The following is a 24,358-nucleotide window of genomic DNA, read 5'->3' on the forward strand; positions in this document are numbered from 1 at the left end:
GTGTGCTTGAGGAAAACGTGATTGTTAATTTAAAATCACCTACATATACGTACAAATGCACATATATTTGCATGTTGCTCTATTCGCGTCATGTTAAGATATTGCACAAAGATTTCATTAAGGTTTGCTTACAAAAGGTTACAATAAATAATACACTAACTTACAATAAAATACACCTGTGAACTAAAGTACAAATAACCTACGATTTATGATGTAACACGTTCTTCATATGTACAGATTAAGCAACATTCACTAGCATAAGAGGCTTTCGGAGAAAATAGCCAATTGGTTAGTAGCTTTAAGAGGGGCACTACGGTCCTCCCTACACACTATATACGTAAATAGTATATACGCTGAGCGTTTATCCATAGCTCTTTCAATCCAGTGAAATGGAATTGTGCCTACTCCCTTCCTCAGATGCTAACCATTATCTGAGGACGCGCCGAAAGTTTTCCATTTCATATATACTGTTTGACAGCCGACCAAAAGCGTTGAATAATGCAACGATTTCGGTGCGCGAAAGCCTGAATATGGGATCTGCTTCGATGTGCGGTTTGTCCCAGATCCCACTCTCGGTGGCTAGATTTAGTTTTTGAGAGTAGAGTATCTTCAATGCGGTGCCCAGACCCTGTGTCTGCAACTTGCCCCACAGCTTACACTTGTCGCAGCCCACACAGTCCATTATTCTAGAAATGTTGCGGAACTTTTCTTTGTAGTCACTTTTGAACTTAATTGATGCAATGCCGCTGCTAAAAAGCGCATTTTCATCGAAGTGGGACTGGAAAGATCTACAAAACAAGTTCGTTAATAGTAATTTTTGGGTCTTACTGAGCACAACTCACTCAATAATGGCAAGCAAATCGTTGATGGCCAGCTTTACTTCATCATCTTCCTCGGCAATTCCTGTATAATAATTTTCGCGACGTAGATAAGGCGCTGCCTTAGCCAAAGCTCGCAGTTCTATGAGGTAGATGAAGTACAGATTTCGCAGCCAGTGTGGGCCCTCGCCTCCTGTTGTCTCCGGGCTAAAGCGGCGTTTGAACTCCTTTACATTGGGTCCCCAGATGCCTTGCGGGTCGAGAAAGTCTTTCGATTCGGAGAGCAGGTATTTTGAGCACAGATGTATATTAATGCTGGAGTGCAGACCGGAGATGATGCGATAGAAGGCTCGTTGCTCCAAGCATACATTACGCAAGTCCAGGTGCGGCACATAGTTTGAGAACTTGTTGGTCGTCTCGTTAGTGCCCCCGAAGCAGTTCTCCAAGTATATGCTCTTCCAAATGCGATGCGCCGAGTCACCTCTGTAGCCAGTGTATCGTTCCGGATTGAGTAGCAGATCGACGTACTGCGCGCCATCCTCCCGATCATCTACAATGCAAAAGTCCTCCTCGGCTTCGTCGTGCTTAGCCCACAACTCAAATTCTTTGTGAGCCTGATCGCTAATGCTTGTGTCCAAGAAGCCCAGAGCACTATTAAAATCTTCGGCATCTGAACACCCCTCCGATTGTGCCTCCCGAGTGTACTGTAATAAAGAAGCAGGCGGAAGCATTAAGAATTATGCCAATCAAAAGCAGATATGTATATACATTAAACAGAATTCGCACTTGTGTCAATAATAAACAGTAAGCCAGTCGTTTTTTAAGTCAAACAAGGCGGATCAATCAATTAATGCAGTTGTGATGTAAGACAGACAAGTCCAGGTGTAACGGATTGTCTAAAAACAGGTCGCATGTGTTGACTAAATATGATGCGCATGGATGGTTTGGTAAAGCTTTAAAATGTGGGACACGTCATCAAAAAAATCTACAGATTGCTTTATAGCCACTTGTACACTATTTGGTTAAATTATTTATATATTTAAATCTCGCACTGATTGTCGCTTTGATACGCCCCTCAATTCTTGACGTTCGCATTCAAAGCCAAATACTTAAAACAAATTTATGGCTTCGATAGATAAACTGCACGGTAAACCAACCCATTGAGTAGCAAAGATAATAAAAAAAATATGTATGTATGTAAGTTTTAGTTGAACTAAAATGCCCAACACAAGGCAAAAAGTAATTACCGCTTCGCGCTCGCTCCGATAACAGAGTTAAAGAGTTGATAGCATACTATTTCGAGTACGAGAGGTACGTGCTTCGGGAGCTACACGATAAACCCAGAATGCCCCTACACCATAATAATCTCACCTTGAAGGCAGCCGATTTGGAGTGCTCGACTGTATCTTTGATGCCCTGCGGAATGGCTTGCTCTTCACAGTTTTCCACTTGACAGAAGCGAATGGCGCAACGACTATCGTCCGGCCAAAAGGGACATTCCTGCTTTAGATTCACTTTGTAAAACCTGAAGAAATTCTTAACTAGTAAACTTTGCAGGCGTGGGTAGATCTTAACATTGTTGAAGTGGTCCACAGTGTCAATGTCGCAGCTGCAGTCGTTTATAGAGCCCTCCAGCTGTGAAAGTTTAACAAATATGTATGTATGTTTAACGGGATTTCAGTTTCAAATGAATGGCTCCACTTACCTCACAAAAACAGTTTTTTTTTGTCTCCGCTTCATCTAGGGCGGCAAAGTAACCGTCTGCCTGATGCGTCCAGTACATGAATAAGAGCAGTGGCAGGCTCAGAGCCAGCATATTTCGCCGTATCCTGTTCGATACGGTTCTTTGTCGACTACCCATTTTTGCGGGTTTTAAAGAATTCAAAATCAATCACTTTTTTGACCGCGTCGGTTGTTGGGAAAATGTCGTGTGGATGTTGCCGTTCGAGCCTATTGAATTGCTCGTCAACAGAGCTGAATTGTATCTGCTGCAGTTTTATTTTCGCCTAGGTGTTAAAGGTGCGAATTTCATGAGCGCACAGACTTTTACATTGTTTGTTTCAGGTTGTCGCAGCTGATTTTGGACACGTACTTTTACGGTAGCGATGGAAGGTGGCCGAAATATAACTATCGATAAATCCTAAGAGTTTTTATTTTTTAACCCGTATGGCAGCTCTTTAGTGTTAGAAAGCGCATATTTGTGTGGCGGACTTTAAGTTTTTTTGTTTAAATTTAAATATAGTGCTAAACGAATTTACATATGAAGATATGATTCTTCTTAGCCAATAATAATATAAATTTTTAGCGGCATATACCTTTTTAATAAGAAAATGCATATAAAGCAAGAATAATAGTATGTCAACCAATACTTACTGGCACACCCATAAAAATCTGCTGTAGTATATCTGTTATGAGCTGGTGGCATAGTCGGTCCATAACCCTGTTAAAAATTTAGTTGTTTTAAAAAAGTACTTTAATTACAATTAATATAATAATAATTATGGTGTGAAAGAATATATAATCATGATCATTATATTAGTGTTGTCTGAAATAAGTAAATTCTATTTAATTTAAATGAAAACAAACAGCCATCAAAAATGATTAATAATTAGATCAAACATTTTAAATAATTATGAAATTGAATTATCAATCAATTGATTGTTAAAACGCTTGTATTGTTTCTTGATGCCGTTTACTAATTAACTCAAATATTGATTGCAATCCATTCTTTGCGTAGCGCTCGACGAAAGTGAACCCTTGAGCCCCTCAGTATGGAAATTGATCGCTCTCGGGCACAGATTAGACTACGGGGTGAAATGTTTTACAGTAGAATAGGACGGGTTCAGCGGCCGTATGTGTGACTTAATAATAAATTGTCGTAAGCAATACACATATTTCAAAATTACATAACCGCAATAAAGTCTTGCCTTTCGAAAACATCTAGTGGCTAGATACATTATAAAAATGAACATTTATACTCACAAATGTATGTTCATATATATAGATTAGGTCATGCAGTACATATACTATACAATTACTTAAAATAATAATTTTCTAAACTTCTTCCTTATTTATTCTCCTGCTTCTATGAAAAATTAAATTCACACGGAAAAGTGAAATCACAAGAACGGGACGCATCAAAAAAAAAAAAAAAGAAAGGCAAACCTAAAAACGAGGAAAAATCTACTAAAAAAAGTGTACATAACGAAAGGGTTTAATCATTTTTTCTAAATAGACAACCTTGTGTAGAAAAAACGCAGACATAAACATGTGTGGCCAAGGGACAAGGCGATCCCGCCGCTTTGTTTGAATTGAAAAGGAATCATCACAAATACTCAGCTCAGCTCAGCTCGCATAGGCCTGGCATAGGTAATTTGCATACGCAGCCCGCTTCGCTCAGTTGATCGGCGGCACAGCGAGCGAACCACCACCACCACCACACACCACAGAGGCGACTCTATCTGGCGGCTCGCAGCCTTATCTATTTGCTCAGGTAAAAAGACTCACACGCATAAACCGAGGCACGTTCGGAATGATAAATAATTTTTTTAACCAATTTTTTATGAATTTTTTATGAATTTTTTTCACTTTTTTTTGCCACTTTCAATTTTTTGTGCCGCCCGTTATTCAAATTTCGTTCTGAGCCTGTCGTGTGAAGTTGTCTTGTGAAGATTTTGCCTTGAGCACAGACGGCAAGGATGCGACGAAGCCTGGGAACTTCCGTGTAGCAGCAGCATCATCGTTAGATGTCCTTTTGTATATCTACCCATTTATTTGAGTATACACGTACATGTTTGCTAGTTGGCATGCCACAGTTAATTAACGTTTCTCATGGCAAATAGAACTGACTTTTGTTAAAGTGAAAGATCATTTCTACAATACAAGTAGAGCGGTGAAATATTTATTGCAAATATTACACAATACTCTGTAGTCTAGTAACAACATTTACATACTTGTATTTTAATGAAGAAAACTAAATGGCAAATACTTAAACAAGAGTTTGATTTTATATCTGCTATGAAACTATGTTTTCCTTAGAATAGAGAATAGATAAATTTCTTGATTATAAGAAACTCTGTACATCTGAATCTATATTCTTACATACTCAATTCCACTACAGATCAGAAAATAATACAGCTCTTTTTGCTGAAACTTGGACGGACTTTCTGAAATTATTTCTAAATTTATTTAAATGCCTGGGAATATCTCCGGTCAATTTTACATTCAAGAAGTAAAATAACTCCCCAAGCAAAGAATAGGCTTCAATTCTTTATAAAAAAGATAAATCAGTGGTAGTGACATATTCGAAATAAAGTCCCGAATGTTTTGCTGGTCTACCCGTAATACATCACGAACTCCTATTCATTTGCCCTGACTTATTTCCCAAGATCGTTTCAAAATAAATGTACATATATTTAAATTTTTTGCTTCTAATATACGTGTAACTATTATATTTATATATTTCGTTTATATGACTCGTTTTAGGCTCAAGCTGTCGTTTCGAGATTATTATTCCACTTGAGTCTGTTGGCAGCTGCTATTCTAATGATCTATTGACTCTAAGCCGCAGCGATTATGTTGCTGCATTTCCTATTTAGAAGGCTTACATGTAATTTTGGTTTGCGTTTCGCATCAGCTTAATATGCAAATTGCGTGCATTGCTAAAAGAAAATGTAACCCTAATCGTATTTAGTTGCTCATTAGATTTGCGTGCTCATAATTGCATTTTACAATGTTTGACAACATAGCAACGTCAACAGCTTTCGAAGCGGATTTGCCTTCAGTCCTGCAAGGCGGTGGCCTACAAATTAGCATATGCGAAATGCTGTTGCAGAAATGTGCAGCAACCCGTCCGAAATTTGCATAACTAAGCCATGGGAACAATGCAAATGCGCAAACAAGGGAACATCTTGTAAATATTGCAGGCAGGACGCAAAATATAATCCGCTAAGTGGGCACACTCCGGGGGTAATTTTTCGATTTTGCGAAACTCTCACACTCGCACATACTATTCCCGTTAATTTGCCAAAAGGTATTTTAAGAGGGACACACAATGTTAAGTGGCAATTCAATGATTTGATCTCGCGGCCACATTGTGGCTCTTGCCTGTAATATTCGAAACTGCCAGACATGGCACCGACAGGTAACAGCACTTCGCACTCACACACAGACAGACAATCTTGCACAGAACAGGTGGCAAGAGAGCTCTCCCACCTGCATGCTCTCTCTCCCGCTCTTGCTGCACAGCAGCGCTCTCTTTTCGAACCATTTTCTGTTGCTCACTTTCTCCGTTTGTCTGCCTGGCCTTGTCCGTGGCTGCGGCTGCGGCTGTGGCTGCCTCAGTGGTTCCGTATCGGCCACTTTGCCAAGCGGCGAGAACCTTTCGTGCTGGTCAGTTCGTTTTTGGCCTTCGCAAGGTGCGCATTGCAGTTGCTCGGTTGTGAAGACTTATTTCAAGGCGCAGTCGCAACAGTTTGTTTGTTTATTCCATTAACCTGTTGCGCCCACAGCAGCGGTGTGTTTGTGTATGTGATTTGTCTGTGTGTTGTGACAGACAGACTTTGCATACGCACCAGTTGGCAAGGTGGGTGTGTGTGTGTGTGTGTACTTTTTTCTGGTGCATTCCCATAGATTGCAAGCAATTCCTCGCACGCATCTATGGCATTGGCGCTTCTGCTACAGGCACAGTTATGCGTTACCGTTAAGATACTCGTAATTTAAGAAAAAGTCGCATAACTTGTTGTTCTATATATGTACATACATACATAGTATGTATAAATTCATGTATGTGTGTGTGTGTGTAAGCTGTTAACTGTTTGCGTTTGTGCCAACACTCAAGTCTGTGGTATGCCCGGGACTTTTATTGAAGTGCTAAAAACGAAAGAAGTTTAAAAACAAACGGACTATTTGCAAATTTGAATGAATCTCAATAGTTTAAACGGCACAGAAGTGTGCTTCTGAGTATGTGCGTGTGTGCTTGTGCTTTGAAGTGTGTGTGCCGATGGCATTCGTCGCCTTCTTAAGCTTCTGACCGCGTACGTTACGCCCGGCCAATACCGTTAGCCGTTGAACGTTTTGTGTTTGTTGTGATGTTGTTGTATATTGACACAGTCACAATGAAAGAAATTCTTTTATTCTTTATTATTTCACCGTGAAATTCAAATAAGCAAATAGAACTTGGCAGTGCCTCTGGCAGTATTGGGAACGTTGGGAGTGTTTGTAACGTATATATTTACATACATATGTATGTGCATACATATACTCGTATAGGTACGTATGTATGTTTCTACATACATACATACATACATACATATGTACATGTATGTAGTCGTGCACACTTCGCATGCCAAACTCACAGAGCGACGCACCTTATGCATTTGACCCACTTTTTGGTAAAACGAAGGCGGCAGCTACTTCAGTGCCGGATTTTGTATGCATGGCGTAGGCGGGGAAAGGAGAGAGCTTTTGAGTAAAGCAACCATTTGTGAATCGAACAAATATGGCAGGGATTTATTAGAAATACAGAAAAAACATTATTTTGAGTTCTTCGTTTATCGTTTTCGTTTAAAAGTATGCCTTAAATGATATACTAGTAAATAAATATATATTTAAAAAAGTGCAGTAGACTTTATCTGGTGCAAGCTCCAAAAACGGTTAATTACTGGAACGTTCGGAAAAGTTTTAAATTAATTTAATTTAGAAAAAGCGTGAATATATAAAAGATTATATATTTTTCGTATGACGATAACAATTTTTGCTATATGTGATAATAATAATTAAAATAGACATACACGATCTTTCTTATTCAAATGTTAATTTACCAGATTTGCATTTTTAAAAATGCAAAAAACGACACCACGCAATTGGAAAAATTAAAAAAATTGAAGGTAGGAAAATAATAGACTGTAGGTATTAAAATAATAATTTATTTTAATTGAAAGACTTACTGAGAATATCTTAGACAACGAAACCAGTTAGATTTGCTTGACGCCGCTTTCTAAAAACCTGACTTATAGAATGAGAAGTGCTAAGCACATGCAGCGACGCACTAAATTTCGGTTTTAATTGGTCGGCCCTTCAAGAAATTTCCGGTCTGTGTGACTCGTAGAAAGCGCCGCAATGTAATGTATGGCAATGGCACGTGACCCACGCGGATTGTTGTCCATTGACGTTGGTTGTAAGCCGTCAAATTTGCTACCTAGTTGACCACTACAGATGTTGTCAATTCTTTGTCGTATTTGTCAAATGCAAAACGTAATTCCTCCTTTCATCTCTGCTCGTACTTTCGCCAGAGATATGATTTTAAGATACGTCGCAGCAATGTTTTGAGCAGATGTACGGGGCCGTGTGATTTCTGTTGTATTTACTTACTTTCTATTTCATTCAGGAATGTTTTTAATTATTGTGCATAAACGGTTAATTGTTCGACGACGGCACCATCGATCTCATGTCCCGTTTCAAGAATACCGTTGCGCTTATTACTAACTTTGTCGCGAGCCAGTGACCATCAAGCGTAAGCCTGTTTTGGTTTGGCTTTTTCTATTTTTATATACATACATACATACATATGTACATATGTATTTATTTATGTATTTCTACGGCCCACAAATATTTGCATTGCGTTGAGGCAGAATGGAATGGTGCGTGATGCACCAAATGGAACCAGTTTGGAACGTTGCCCAACATACCTTCAATTTCAGCACACATTTTTGTTTCCATTCTTGTTCTGACTCCGCAACCTAAATACATTTATTAAACCATAATCCACAGCCAGTCCAAATGAAGAACGAATGGTTTGGGCTTGAGTGGTTTCTGTTGTTGTTGTGGCTACTGAGGTGGTGCTGGTGGCTCGTGTGCCCATTACACGCTTACGCTTTTAGCATGCATGACGACGGCAACGTCTCAATACGTATACGTAATATTCAAATGGGAATTGGGAAAGACGGAAAGTCGGAACGACTGTGCCACAAACGGCCATACCACTAACCATAGCACGCAGATTTGTCTGTCAGAAACAGAAGGTTCGTCTTCTTATGCGCTTTCCACGAAGCGTCAAACTGGTTTACGGATCGGGTTCTTATCAGCTTCGGATTGTGGCCAACTCTTGCAGCACTCTTTCTAACTTGCGTCACCTATCGGACGCACTGCTCTCTTTCAGAAGTACTCGTTGGCAGGTCACTGGTCATATAGTGCTGATCTCGAGGTATTGGCAATTTCATTTTTATCTGCAACAGCAACATTATGTCAGAAGTGGCTGCCGAGGCTGTGTCATCAGCCACAGGTAGCAAGCTGACACATGGAACGACTTTCACTTTGACTGCTTGGACCGGCGCTAATTATCGCACTTTTTCTCTCTACCTTCACTCAGATTCTTGCAGCGAAATGAGCACGTGTTGACACCGATACGAAGTTGAGCAATGACACATCTTTTACTCCCCACAAAAACAAAAAGATACGTAAACATGCAGGGCACGAGATGTACTCTTGTTTTGCTCTTAGCTCTACTAGTTAGCGCACAAGATCGAGTAGCTCAGGCCCAAGAGGATTCTCTGGCAGGCAGCTTTTTGTCAGGTCTGCTAGATACGATCACAAACCGGGTGGATGCCAAAGACTGTCCGGGAACATGCGTTCATACCCTCGCCACTCTCATCTGCTACGAAGTACTAGATGATGTGCCCTGTCCCTCGCCCAGCATGAAGTGCTGCATCGAGAATGAATCAGGTGAAATAAATTCAATAAAACAGTATTTTTATTTTACTAACTACGTTTTTGCAGGCAAAAATGTAACTACAGTGCGGTCCACAACACCAAAAACCCCAGCTACAACAAGCCCAACAACACTTCGCACATCAACGACCAAGGCGACTACGCCTAGCACAACAACCACCACAACCACTTCGACCACACCCAAGCCCAAGCCCTTGCCGAAGCGTCCAGTGTCTACAACAGCTGCCGCAGCAACATCCAAAAAGCCCGTGGCCACCAAGAAACCCTCGACTGTGAAGCCGAAGGAGAAGGAAGAGTCCCCAAAAGTCGATGACGAAAATAGTAAGTTGTAAGCCAAAGCCTGCCGAATCGTACTAAGCCGTGATTCACAGAGAATTGCACCGGCGTCTGCGTAGCCGATCGCATTGCCGAGTACTGCGAAGCTTATCTGACCAGCAATGGCCTGTGCAAGGAGGGCACCAAGTGCTGTGTATCGCTCGATGAATATGCGAATGGCAAACTGCCGAAGGATATCTACATACCAGCTAGTAAGTCATCAACAATCTCGGGGTCCCGAACTTTTTTTCACCCTCCAATTCATTGCAGAGCACATGGGCAACCTTAAAACCAATCAGACAGTTGGAAAGACACCCATGGCAAGCAAGCCTGCCGCCTCAAAGGCTACAACTTCCACCAGTACGACGACGTCTACAACTAGAACAACAACAACTACGACAAGTACCACACCCGAACCAGCCCGGACCAAGAATAATGGGGGCCATGGCAAGCCAAACAAACACAAGAAGCCAACAACTACAACAACCACTGAGTCTGATGCAGCAGCGGCCGATGATGACGACGAGGAGGAAGACGAAGCAGAGGAAGCGGCGGAGTCTAGCAACAACAAGCTCAAGTCTGGCACCTCAAATGGTCAGGTGCTCAAAGAATGCGAGGGCGAATGCATGAATGGAATATTTGCAATATTTTGCGACGACATTGACTCAGATGCCTTCTGCCCAGGCGAAGGCAGTTGCTGCGTCACGGGCACAGCATCAGAGGCGGTCCCAACAAAGGCTACACCCACAAAACCAGCGGTTAAGATTGCCTCAAAGCCGGCTGCAAAGCCAAATAGACCCGTTCCTCCATCTCCTCCGCCTCCTCCATCAAGCAGCCAAGGCGGTGGGGATCTACTCTCTCAGATCATATCATTTGCGGAGAGTACATTGAATTCTCCTGCACCGCCGGCGCCACCACCACAACCACAGGCGCCACAGCAAGTTCCTCGCTGTCCCGGTTTCTGTCTGCTAAATATAATGGCAGCCTTCTGTGAACGGCCCTCCATTCTGGTCTCTACACCCACAACATGCGCCAAAGGCTCCGTTTGCTGTGACAACTCAAGGTAAGTTGCTCTCTTTCGCTTAAACACTCATCAGTCTATGTATTTTGTGTCCCACAGAGCCGGTGCTCCGAGGCCCAAGCTTCCGCCACCAACACCTTCTCCGACAGTTGCTCCAACAGCACCGCCCTATGTGCTTCCAAATACTCCCAGTCCTGATCCTCGGGAGGAATGCCCCGGTTCCTGCATTGTCAGTCTGCTGAGCTTCACTTGCTTCAGTAAGTACCAACACAAGTTTCTCCCACAGGCTTTTAATGACCAATTTGCTTTTAGAAAATGCCGAGATGACCGATCTCTTCAGATGCAAGCGTTCAGGACAAATATGCTGTGCACCCAAGAGTAAAATACTTGAGAAACAACAGTTTCAGACCCGGAACGACACGGCCTATTTCAATTACCCGCCACCACCTCCCATGGGGCCACCACAGCCCTATCCTCAGCCGCCCCAACAGCAACCACCTCCGCCACCGTACTCGCCCTCCGCGTACATGCCTAGCCAGCCACAGGCAGTCCCACCCCCACCACATATATACCAGCAGGGACTGCCAGCTCCTCAGCCACCAGTGGTGCAACAGCATCCCAGCTACGCTGACTACTACGGCCCTCAGCAGTCGGGATTGCCCCCGCAACCACCTACAACTACACCAACCACGACAACAACGACAACCTTGCGTCCACGGCCTCACGTCTACTCTAAATACGTATGCGGAGTAAAGGGCACACTACGCACCGGCCGCTCTACCAACACTTCTCCGTCGCTCTCGCTAATCTCATATGCACGCGCCAAGTATGGACTGGAACGTTCGGCTCGCCAGTTGACCACGCCCTACTCCAGCAGCCTGAACAAGTCAACGGAACGTTTGGTCCTCGGCTCCGCTATTGTTCCCATACAGATCCATAACGACAAGCTTGGCGACCTGGTGGACACAGGCAGCGTGGAGAGCAATCAATTGCGTGCATATCACGAGCAGCCGCAGGCCCAAGCTGTTGTCTATCCCGACACAGAAATGCGCCAATACTATCAACGTTCGACGAATTACACCTCCCGTAGAAGAGCACGAGTAGTTGGCGGTGAGGACGGAGAAAACGGCGAATGGTGCTGGCAAGTAGCGCTAATCAATTCGCTGAATCAATACTTGTGTGGCGCAGCGCTTATCGGCACCCAATGGGTGCTCACTGCAGCACACTGTGTGACCAAGTAAGTAAGCCATCGATAGCCGTTTCCCATTTTCGCTGGTCACTTTCTCATTTTCCAGCATTGTGCGCTCCGGTGATGCAATCTATGTGCGGGTGGGCGACTACGATCTGACACGGAAGTACGGAAGCCCGGGTGCACAGACACTGCGAGTGGCCACCACCTATATACACCACAACCACAATAGTCAGACGCTGGACAATGACATTGCATTGCTGAAGCTACATGGCCAGGCGGAGCTACGGGACGGGGTTTGTCTCGTTTGCTTACCGGCACGTGGAGTTAATCATGCCGCAGGCAAGCGTTGCACAGTCACCGGCTATGGCTATATGGGTGAAGGTAAGTTGGGAAAATAGCGTAACATGATAATAACTGACAAAAATAAACCTGCTTGCTTGACAGCCGGACCCATTCCTCTGCGAGTACGTGAGGCCGAAATTCCCATTGTCAGCGATACCGAGTGCATTCGCAAGGTGAACGCGGTCACCGAAAAGATCTTTATTCTACCCGCTTCCAGCTTCTGTGCCGGCGGCGAAGAGGGTCACGACGCTTGTCAGGGTGATGGCGGCGGTCCGCTTGTCTGCCAGGATGATGGCTTCTTTGAGCTGGCTGGCCTTGTCTCGTGGGGCTTTGGCTGCGGACGAGTTGATGTGCCCGGCGTCTATGTAAAGGTCTCCTCTTTTATTGGGTGGATCAATCAAATCATCAGCGTAAATAATTTATAGTGGCCAAGCCCCCTTTAGCTCCAAGTCGTTGGGAACCCCGCACTTGTAGCTAATTCTATTCAGAAGTTCTCCACTTGTAGAATTGTCTACGATTGCAAGGGGTTTTGTGAGCTCCTTCTGACTGTTAACGTAAACCCATCCTAGTGTAATATTATCTTACTTATTTATATTTTAAAATACATAAGTACATGTTTTCATACAAACAATTAGAAAAAATGCCGTTTCTTTGACGCAATCACAAGTTCTTAGGTTTAAGAGCGAATAATTCGTTAAAATACATGCACAGATTTTACAACTAATAATAAAACCTTTTGTAAAATGTATTTGTATATAAAATTACAAAAATAAAAATCAAACAATACATTTATTTAAAATACAAACCGATGAGAGAATGAAGCCCCCTGGGAGTAAAGTGTATTTTCAATAAAAAAAAAAAATTATTTTATTACTCGATGAAATGATCTAACCACATAACATCTTTAATAACTACTCGATCAAATGATCTAACCACATAACATCTTTAATAACTATATACTTTCTCTATAGGTGTAAAATAAAAACGTTGGCCTCTCTGAGTGGTACAGACTTACACAACAAAATCCATAAACGATAATAAATTCTTTCTACACAAAATTTAATGAGTTGGAAACTAACTACACTTCTACATTTATCTCGTCAATTGGTTTTTGTCTAGATATATAAAAAAATTAAAAAGCAAAAAGCAATTACGAAATTTCAACTCTAAAGCTGAAATTATATCGGCCCTCGAAATGATCAGTTGAATCAGGCTCACGACTCGGTGCAAATCATTTTGTACTTATATGGCAGAGCTCCACAGCCAATTGGGTTCCAGAATTATGCTTCTTTCTTTCTTCTAAGCATTTGAAAAGAAAAACCAATAGCCAACATTTTTCATATTTATTGTGATAAGCTGTAATTTAAATTTATTACGTTTGAATTTAATATTTATCTTTAAACCAGACTGAAATTTGTTCTGACAAAATTTAAATTTTTGATAATTAAATGAATTGAAAATGTTATAAGTATTTTGCTATTGGTTAAAAATATCTTCAGCGTACACAGGGTTCAACGGCCTTCTGATTGCTTCCTACTTGATGATAGTTTAAAGGAAACCTTAGTGACTAAATAATAATACAAAAGCAGAGAATTAACGACCCTTAACAACCCTCAGAAATAAGTGCAATATAAACTTAAAAATATGTATAAAGCGTAAGAAGTAGAACAACAGTTCGTATTTCGTTTTTTTAAATGCAGAAAAGCCATCTTTGAATTCATATTTCAAACTAATTTTCGTAATATATTCTAGAATCTCTAACGGAAAATGACAGAAAAAAATCGGGTCACAATGAGTGAAATGAGTCAAGGTGAAAAAGGATTCTTGGAAAAGGCTATGCTGTCTCTAACTTTTTTCTGTTGAAAAGAAAACATTCGGAGACATAAACTCAGCCTTGGAAGACTTTTGAGATATTTGTGAGAGGCGGATCGGCTTCGATCTGCGCTCAAAAAACCCTCTCAGAGTACGACACTCCGATGATGACTCGTGTCTAATAAGAATCTTTCAGACCGGTCGCTCAAATGCTATACAGTTGAAAACCCTCGGTCATTATAATTGTGTGTATGTGCGTGTATTTGTGCGCATGCGTGCGAGCGTAGTTCGTAAAAAACATACCCTGGTCCATGAGTGAAACATGGAAGCGCCAATATCTGCGCTCTGCATTCTTTTCCCTTGTGTGTATGCCTGTGTGTGTGCGTCTGTGTGTGTGTGTCTCTGTTTTTTCATATCCCTTTTAACCCTTCCGATCGCACCGTCTGCGGCGTGATTGTATGTACGTGTTTTTCTTCTCTTCGAAAGTATCTCAAAGATGTTTCCCTTGAAGAAAACGAAAGCGGTCGCCTGTCCATCGCAAAACCAAAAGGGTACCAAAGCTGTCCACGCCGAGACGCGACAACAGAAGTTCGTCTGGCCTCGAGCTGAGCAGATGGCAAAGATCTTGCGCGCATTCGTGTGTTTCTCAAGATTCTCTATAGAACAATTTTATATAATTTTCAAGCGCAACGTATTTTATAAATACAAATTATTCTAAGCAATATTAATCAACGCGAACAACGGCATTTCAATATATTTAGTGTAGTTAATGTGCATCGTGTAGTGTAATCAGTGACTTGTTTGTTTATTTGTTTGTTTGTTTGTTTGTTTGTTTGCTCATCCCTTGAATTAATTTAGCTTCGATTTTTTGATTTGCATGCTTTTGGTTTTGTTTTCGTTGAGTTGAGTTCAGTTTATTGGGTTTGTTATTATCTGGTTCTTGCCATTGTCATCGGCATCGGCATCGACATCGCCATAGTCGTGGACAATTATGGAGACGAATTCTCCGACATCAGCGACAGCAACAACAACTGCGCCGACAACGGCATCTACAGCGACAACGCCTGCTGCCATAGTCGCCTCTCCAACTGCCCCGTCTCCAGCAGCTAGCAGTAAGAGCCATCACAGCCTGGGCGCCGTGAGCAGCGGCAGTACCGGAACCGGAAGCCTTTCTGCAACAGCAGCCGCCTGCTCCCTACCTGCCACGCCTACCGCCCTCGCACAGTCACAAGCGCCGCCATCGGTCCCCGCCCTGCCCCAGCTCCTGACAACAGCCATCGATGTGGCCAAGCAAGACGACATCCACAATCTATCGCTCGCCAGCGGCTTGTCTGAAGGACAAAGATCACTCTCTGGCGCACCGTCGGCATCGTCAAGTCCCATTCTAAGCCCACAAGGAAAAATCTTTGGGCGAAACGCAAATGGTACAAGTAAGTGGAACATTTTTCATTCAAACTATCCATCATACTTGGTACAAAAAATATTCCGCGGGAACAAATTTTGGGAATTGATGTAAATAGGGAAAAGTATTTAGGTATTTTTAAATAATTAGCATTTGTATATTTTGGCAGTATTGGAATTTCTTATGAAGGGAAATGAAACCAATTTTGCTTACAGAATATTATTATGAATATTAAATTAAAGTTGTTTGTTTAGGGAAAACTGATTAAACAAATAAACCTGAAATTAATAGGTGAATTGTTTGTGGTTAATGTTTAAATGTTTGATTAGCAAGAGCTATACAAAATACAAGTACTTGAACTCTTCCTATATTAGAGTACTATTTTCCTAATTCATATAATATTAATAATATACATTTTTTACAAGTACTTCTGATTAGACAGGCGAGAAGAAGATTATTGTCGTTTCAGTCAATTATATGTTTTATAGAATTACTAGAGATGCTAGGTTATTTAAAAGAAACAACATTTAAATGTTTTTCTAGTAGCCTCTGGTAAGTTAGTTTCTCAATCATAAATTTAATTCCAATTTAATTGTATTTAGTTTTTAATTGTTTATGTATTTTTCCTAATTTGATTCGAAAATAATATATGACAATTGCAAAGACAATTGAGGATTTGTTGCTGTCAGTTATTCCGAATTTTGGTACATTTATTGGGAATAGTGTACAGTAATATGAGCAGTTGGCTGGCAAATTTAAGTCATTTACCCAAGTAACTAATGTGTTATAAAGCGACTGAAGTGCTCTACATAACGAGGAAATCCTTTTTGTTGTCTTAATTTTACGAGTTAATTACGAAAATAACTTTATAATGTTTTTAAGGTATAATAAGAACCAGCTATGTACATATGGTACATAAATAATGATTCAAATGAGGAGTTAATGTGTCAGCTTGCTGAAGGACGCTTTAAATTATAGCTTTTACATTTCTTAAGAAGTTTTCTTACGAATATGCTGTTTTTGACAGTGCAGGCTCCTCCCTTTGCTTGTTATGAAAATTCATAGTTTTCATTTTGGTAGGCAGGACCTATAATCTATAACTATTATTTATGTTATTGGTAGTGCAATACTTGATCAAAAAAAAAAAAAAAAAAATATTTACAAAATATTGCCAAACATCAAACGGATATTTGAAAATTTTCATGAAAAAGATACATAAATTAGTTTAAGTTTGTTTCAACTGTCCCGCAGATTAGGCTTAGAACATTCATGAATATTTTCAATATCGTTGAGCTCTACAAGTTCCCGCAAAAACGAATATATTTCGAAACATGGTTCTTACTATTAAATTCAACAAAAAGGACCTTTGCATTTTCAAAAAAGTTATGCTTGTCATGGATCTTTCAAAAGCTTGACAAGGCACTCCCATACTTAGTGTTGTTTGTTGCTTCTCGTAACGGAAAGTTCTCTCACAAACAATAGAAAAGTTGCCGTTTCCATTGTCTGTGTAGAATTGAAGGAACAATTCCGGTTTCCATTTCCTTGGTGCAGCTTTGCAGAACAGCCCAGAAAAAAAAATCACTCAAGACTGGGCGTCATTTATTTCTATTTATACACTCAGTAGCTCTCCTAGACTAGGTAGCAATGGCAGATGCCTGAGGAGCGCGCCAATGAGATGAGCCCGTTCCACAGGTATAACGGTTGTTGTTGCCTGCCGTTAGGTTTCAGGGGCTATAGAAAAAAATGGGACTGACATTGATAGGCTCAGGCCGGCGGTGGCACGGTGAGAAACTCACCCCCAAAGCAAGTCAGGGTGGAAAACACACACACACACATACCAATATACATACATAATTCGGTGGATAGATGTTGTGCTATGTGCGTGTGTTTCGAAATGTCGTTGCGCATGCGCTGCAGCTTTATGGTTATGGTCGCGTTGTGGTGCTTGGTATTGTGAGGCTGGTGCTTCGTTTTTGTGATGTGCGTTTGAATTCCTTGGCTGTCCTGGAGCTGCCGCCACACGGTCGCTTCGGCTATTAGCACGTACGCACCGTTCAGTGGCATTGCCGTCAAGTTATTGCCACCAATGGAATTTTGATCGACAAGAATTTGGTCGTTTAAAAACTCGGTTTTAATTTATCGTTGTATATGAGAAATAGTTTCGGTTACTTGCCATTGGCAGCTCTCCACCATGGCCTGGCCAGTGTGCGCGTCCTCATTGACTTCTGTTTCTGTCGCAATCGAAGCAATCGCACGATTGACTGACTGGTCCATGTCCATGTCCATGTCCACGCAAACTCCCCACACACACACACACACACACACACACACACAAACACACTCGCTTACACACAGACTCACACTCACAAGCCACACGATGGCGCATCGTAAGCATCTCTGGCCCGTCTGTCTGTCTGTCTTTCTGTCTGCCCGTCCCTGCCTGCCTGCCTGCCTGCCTTCGGGCATTGGGGGACATTGGGGGACAGTGTCTGCGTCTGCCGCTGTTGCTTGGTATGTGGCGTCGAATGTCATTATTGCTTTCAAGTGCCAACTAAAAAGCTCCTGCAGTTAATTTTTTGTCCATTTTTGCCATTTGCAGCATAAAAACAACATATTTAGCAAATGACAATAACAACAACAATAACAACAACAACAACAACAACGGCAATAAGAACAGCAACAGTGGCCAGCAGAGGCGGCCTGCAACACAACAACAAACATAGCCAGGCAACATTAACAGTAGCAGTTGCAGACTGGTCAGCAGCAGTAGAAGCAACAACAAAAAATCCTGAAAATTAAATAAATAAAAAAATTCAACAAGAACTAAAACAACACCAACAACAACAACAACACCAGCGAGTATAAGAAACGGCCATAGGCTGTGGTGATGATGGCCTCGCCAAGAAGCCGCAGCCAGAAAATGTGGCGGGGCACATTATTTGTGTATTGAAATCACGTCTCATTTATTTATTTCTGCAAACGCAACCACCCCGCCACTGCCCCCTTGGTCGCAACAAGCGCCAACTTACGTAAAGATTGTGCCCGCGTTAAATAGAGGCAGCAAATAGAAAAGAAGAGTGGCTTTCGTAGGACTTAACCCGTAGAACGCAACAGCATATTAATCACAAGCCAATCAATCAGATTTTAACTAACAGCCTCATTGAGTTTGAATTGGTTGAGTTATAGATCCAGTCTTTCATAATACAAATTCAAATAAGTGGGAAAATTTAGAGCTAACATTACATATAACATAACATAACGTATAGACTATATGTCTTCTTATGTCCGTCTTTGTAGAATTTTATAGAAGTTCTTAAAAACAAGACTCAAATTACTTAAAGGTGTGTTGGTATTAATTTCTCATAATTAATTTCGTGGCAAACTTAAAATTGGTGTAGAAATTGTTTGCCGATGTATCCTCTGTGCTTTCTGGGGTTAATGATTGGCACCACGTATTGGTAGTAACAACTACAGCTACCTAGTTGCTGGTGGATGCGCTTGTTGCTGTTGTTGTTGTTGTTGTTGATTCTGTCGTTGCCATTGGCGCAACGACCAGCGACGACGCAGATCTGGCAAACCAAGGAATATAGAATTGAAAAGAAAGAAGAGTGGAGAGCAGTGGAGTGGAGTGTTGAAAAAAAGCAATGTTTTAATGTACGTGGCTTTTTATTTTGCCCTGTTTTGTTATAATTTAGTTGGCCAAGCAGCTCGTTTTTCTATTAATTAAAGTTGGTAGCGCACACCGAGAAGCGCCGCATCTACGACGACTCCAACAATGTGGATGGGGACGATCGTGCGGCAAGGAGCGAGAGAGAAGGGGGTTCCAGGCATGCCTGGCGTCGTATGCGTAGCGCGGCCGTTTCTTTTTAGCGCGATGTCTTCGCTCAACTCGGCTAAAATATTCTCACATAATTATTTACGATTTGACATAATCATCAATGTCGATGCCACGACATCGCCGCGTCCATGGCCGTGGTTAGGTCCTCAGAAGCTATTACGGCTTTAAATTGTGGTGCCATAACAGTAGCTGCTGACCTGGTCGGGCTCCTTAATGAGGCCCAATAAATTGCATAATATTTCAGTTGAAAATAGTTAAGCTCACAGGCAGATGCACAAATTTCAATTTCAGAAATTCACACGAAAACATTTGGGATTTTTCATAAAAAAAATGTTGAAAGTGATAAAAATTTAGAATTAAAAAAAAAAGATTAAAATGATGCTGCGCATGCGTGACGCATTTCTAACGAGTTCTTCCTTCATCTCTGTCAGTCTGTACGCAAGTCCTTGCCGCAGCCGTCGCAACTCGAGGACGAAAGGGTTGCGCCACATACACACGAGCCTACACACACACACACACACATATAAAATTTGCTTATGCAGATGAGGGCAACTCTTTCTTGTCCTTCTGTGTGCTTTTTCGTGTTTTTTTTTTTTTGCCCGTTGTTTGTGTGCATTGCTAAGCAGCTACAGGGGTTAGGGTCCAAACGTCCGTCGACCATTTTTTTCGTAGGTTTTTTATATAAAAGACGAATTTAATTAAAGTTTTTTTCTTATGGCTTGGCAACGTTATGAGAACGGGCAGCGGAGCCAGCAAGAATTTGAGGTAGAAGCAGTTTTTCAAGCTCTGTTCTTTTTATTCTTCTTCTGCAGTGATCACAACCTCTAGACCGGGCAATGAGGCTGAAATGCAGCTGTACCGAGTCCTACAGCGAGCCAGCCTCTTGGCCTACTACGATACGCTGGTCGAGATGGGCGGCGACGATGTGCAGCAACTGTACGATGCCGGCGAGGAGGAGTTCCTGGAGATTATGGCGCTGGTAGGCATGGCCTCCAAGCCATTGCACGTGCGCCGACTGCAGAAGGCGCTGCATGAGTGGGCGAACAATCCGGCGCTTTTCCAGGGTCCCATGCTGCCGCATATTAGCGGTAAGTTCTTATAGCCCTTGGTTGTTATTTCTACTAAGCTAGCATGACATGTTTTCAGGACTCTGTGAAACTCCGCCAAAGCCCTCCATCATCTTCAATCCCGATACGACGCCAGCCCTACCTCGCAGTAAATTTCCCTCTTTTAACCCCGTCAGCACCTTTCAGTCCAGCTCTCTATTAAATCCCGCCCAGCCAAGTGCCGCCGTGGCCACAGCAGCGGCATCGGCACACCTACTAACACAGATCAGTGCACCGGTCATGTCCGTGCCCGTCATCCAGACCCACTCTTCGCTCGTTCTGCCCACAACCTTGTCCTGCAATCCTAGTCCCTTGCAGCTTAGCACGCCGCAGCAAACGAGCAGCACTGTAACGGGCCCCGCTTCCGTTGCTAGCACCGCCCACCAAGTCTCCTCCAGCTCCCCACAACTGACCCCGGTGCTCACCGAGCTGCAAGTGCAGCGCATCACCCTCGGGGCCGAGAAGATAGCCCGGCAGCTGCCGCAGCGAGAGCCTCGTGCCCAGACATCCAAAAAGCGAACCACACGTGAGCTGGAACAGGTGGTGGCTATGAGTGAACATGACCCGCGCCGCATGGACGAGATCCGTAAGTACTCGGCCATCTACGGCCGTTTCGATTGCAAACGGCGACCAGAGAAGCCTCTAACGCTTCACGAGGTGTGTGTCAATGAAGCTGCGGCGCAGCTCTGCCGTTTGGTGCCGGCGCTTCTCACGCGTCGAGATGAACTCTTCCCGCTGGCCCGTCAGATTGTCAAGGACGCTGGGTTTGGGCATTCCGCAAGCATTGCCCGCTACGGCGGCCTGCTGTCACAAATACACGCCCAGGGCACACAACGCTCCACATGCATGGCCGTGGATTGCGAGTCGAGTGACGCTGCCTTGCCTCCAAAGCGCCAGCGACTCTCCTCCACCGAGGCAGCACAGTTGCCCATGGACGTAAGCCGGGTAAGAAAGAATGATTCTGTAGAGCCGTAACTGACGCAACTGACGCGGCTGATAAAGTGCTTCTTTGCTTTTGCTTCAAGGCTTTCAAGCTTGAGAAAGCATACTTTCTCCCTAACAAATATTTGCTTTGCAGCTTATTCATCCACGGTTTACTAACATTTGCAGCGACCTGGTTAGGTGTAATGGCATAGGGCGCTCATTGTGGTTGCACCATCTAGGAGGTGTCGGCATTATTGTAAATTAGTCATCATGCAATGTATTGTATTGTGGTGGTATTAAGTTTCATAATCCCTATAACCATACATCATCTTTTAACAAATGAATAACAGTGCATAAAAGTTTTATTGTAACTAGATTTTTTATTTGTTTTTAATTTAGTTACAACTAACCTTTCCCAGCTACTTAGAATAACCCACTGGTTGAGTATATAGCGGAAAATTGTGATCGACGACCACTTCATGGTACAGTTTCTGTTCGTTATGAATTATGATCTCTATTAAGCTCTCAATAACGATCTTCAATTTAAACAAACTTCGACTTCAGATCCACATCATTTCAATCTCTGGCTGTGGTATTTAGATTTCTTTACTTTGCATTTTAATCAAACCATTTCGTAATGAAACAAGTCTAGGTCGATTTATTGTTGGTATGATATATACTTTAACGGTTCAAACATATAACTAACATATGAAAATGATCTTCTGAATGATTAATATCTCAGGAGGTACTCGTGTATTTACGGTCCGTGTGATCTATTGTATACATAGTTCTTCTTTCTTAACTTCGATCTATTGTTGAATCGTTTTTAGATATTTGTCTGACATATAAAACAATGTAGTTCCTGGTATTTCTAGAAAACTTTAATTTAGATATTTTACCTAATTCTTTGTCTTATAATTTTCGATGTCGATTTATTTTTATTTAATATCTCAGAAGGTACTCGTGTATTTGTATGCTTCCATTTTATACTTAGTTCTTCTTTCTTAACATCGATCTATTGTTGAATCGTTTTTAGATATTTGTCTGACAATGTAGTTGCTGGTATTCCAAGAAAATTTTAACCTAGATATTTTCCTCAATTCTTTGTCTTACAAGTATAATACTTCCCTTTCATTAGAGTATCTAAACAATTACATTTTTATTGTACCTATATCTATTAGAGTAGCAAAAGATAGATCTGATGCTTGAAATCCTAAACAAATTATTGCTGAATTATTGTAATTGAAGTTATTTAGTTAGTAGGTTATTTCTGCAATATGGCGTATATCTCCAAATAAATCCGTAAATAAATAAATATCCGCTTTTCAATAAAAACAACAAATGCTTTTCGTGTATTCTTACTGGCGAATCGTTAACCTTTCTGCCTCCTGCCGAGATAAGCTCCTGCTTTTAATAACGTTACCAGATATTTTATCAAATAATCTCATTGCAAATCATCTGAAGGAGCCGGTGGAAGACTCGCGTTACAATCTCTTCGCCATGTACCAAAAGTTTGCAAAGCCGCCGTTTGACTTGACGGAAATAGCAAAGTTTTCGTAAGTATGTGAATTACCCAATAGAAGAATATATGTACTTAATTATGTATTCCTCTTCTTTAGTTTGGGCAAGGCCGACTTCGAGGACAATGACAATGATTCGCGCTTCTCCTTTAGCAACTCGAGTTCGCCGCCAATGCCAGTGAGTATGTGTTGGAGAATCTCTGGGAAACTTCTGCCAAAAGTATCCTAAGTAAAGTGAGTTTTTACCTTCCCGCAGGCCAATGGTGCGGAAAATGACAGATGCACTGCTTTAGCTCATTCCATGAGGTCTCCCATACCTCAGTCCAACTTTCCAAAACAGAACGATGCTACCGAATCAGTTGAGTCCGTGGATCTAAGCACATCCACCACACTCGCCGGTGTCCAGGTCATATCGGCTGCGGGAAGCAACATCATCGCCGTCGCGAACCCCGCCTTAGCCTTAAGCCCCACTTTGACAGAGGTCTTGACCCTAAAACGAAATGCCGCATCGCCTGAAGTGTAGACCGAAGACAACAAATAGATAGATTTTCTATATTAATAATTTCAGTGCAATTTTATTCAATTATGTTATCTGTATTGTAAAGCAACTCGATTAGATATAGTAGCCTGGCAGCTCATAACTGTATATTAAGTTATCACTGTGATCTGTATAGTAAATAAGGCAACTAAAATAAACTAATAAAATTAACATTTATTCTAACCACTTTTATTGATTGCTTCAAATTATGAATTAGTTAATGTATATACATACATATATCCATATTCATGTAACTAACGAATATTATACACCTAGTGCTCGCTTAAGAGGGGGGTTGCGTTCCTAGATTCAAATCCTTGAGACAAATTCACAAAAAAAAAGCAGTTGTTAGAGTTACTACAAGTGTTGAATATTTATAATTAACAGATTAATCTTATTAAAAAGGAACATATATCAAAGCGTAAAATACATATGTTAAATCAGTTTGATATAAAATTTAAGAACCATTTTGTGGAATTGGCACATAATCTAATTATATGTAAGCCGTGCTCGTGCTAAATATTTTTGGCTTATGGTGGTCCTTTTGCTTGCAATAGAAAGGTATTGCAACCGCTGGCTTTATTTCTTCCAATATCCATCCAACGTTGCCTCCTTAAGGTCTGTTAGAGGTAAAATAAATAATTCAAGGCAATAGGAAATTTCTTCCCAGTACTGATTTAATTAAAGGAGTCAGTATCAGTAGTATTCGAAATCCTGAGTATAGAGCGTCCGATATACTTTAATAAGTATGTTTTGAAAGTGCGAAATTTTATTTCAACATTCAGGTAATTCATTCAGATAAT

General features: G+C 41.7%; 3 protein-coding genes across 3 annotated transcripts; 2 read left to right on the forward strand and 1 right to left on the reverse strand.

Annotated features, from left to right (window-relative positions):
* Positions 1-62: 62 nt before the first annotated feature.
* LOC115628390 (ero1-like protein) lies at positions 63-2,893 on the reverse strand. The gene is made up of 4 exons (XM_030524474.1): positions 2,524-2,893; positions 2,190-2,453; positions 843-1,522; positions 63-788 (listed from the first exon to the last, which is right to left on the reverse strand). Exons 1-4 carry the CDS (start codon positions 2,677-2,679, stop codon positions 428-430), a joined length of 1,461 nt encoding a protein of 486 aa, XP_030380334.1. The 5' UTR covers positions 2,680-2,893; the 3' UTR covers positions 63-427.
* A 6,387-nt stretch (positions 2,894-9,280) lies between these two features.
* On the forward strand, positions 9,281-12,840 carry LOC115628428 (protein masquerade). Its single transcript, XM_030524516.1, has 7 exons — positions 9,281-9,866; positions 9,917-10,072; positions 10,131-10,923; positions 10,981-11,138; positions 11,194-12,118; positions 12,177-12,454; positions 12,518-12,840. The coding sequence occupies exons 1-7, from the start codon at positions 9,281-9,283 to the stop codon at positions 12,838-12,840; spliced, it is 3,219 nt and encodes a 1,072-aa protein (XP_030380376.1).
* Positions 12,841-15,218: 2,378 nt separating this feature from the next.
* LOC115628429 (NGFI-A-binding protein homolog) lies at positions 15,219-23,540 on the forward strand. The gene is made up of 6 exons (XM_030524517.1): positions 15,219-15,657; positions 20,280-20,555; positions 20,614-21,518; positions 22,962-23,053; positions 23,117-23,195; positions 23,274-23,540. Exons 1-6 carry the CDS (start codon positions 15,219-15,221, stop codon positions 23,538-23,540), a joined length of 2,058 nt encoding a protein of 685 aa, XP_030380377.1.
* The last annotated feature ends 818 nt before the right edge of the window (positions 23,541-24,358 follow it).

Source organism: Scaptodrosophila lebanonensis, unplaced genomic scaffold (assembly GCF_003285725.1).
Source record: "Scaptodrosophila lebanonensis strain 11010-0011.00,11010-0021.00 unplaced genomic scaffold, SlebRS2 tig00000113-arrow-arrow-pilon, whole genome shotgun sequence".
Lineage (NCBI taxonomy): Eukaryota > Metazoa > Arthropoda > Insecta > Diptera > Drosophilidae > Scaptodrosophila > Scaptodrosophila lebanonensis.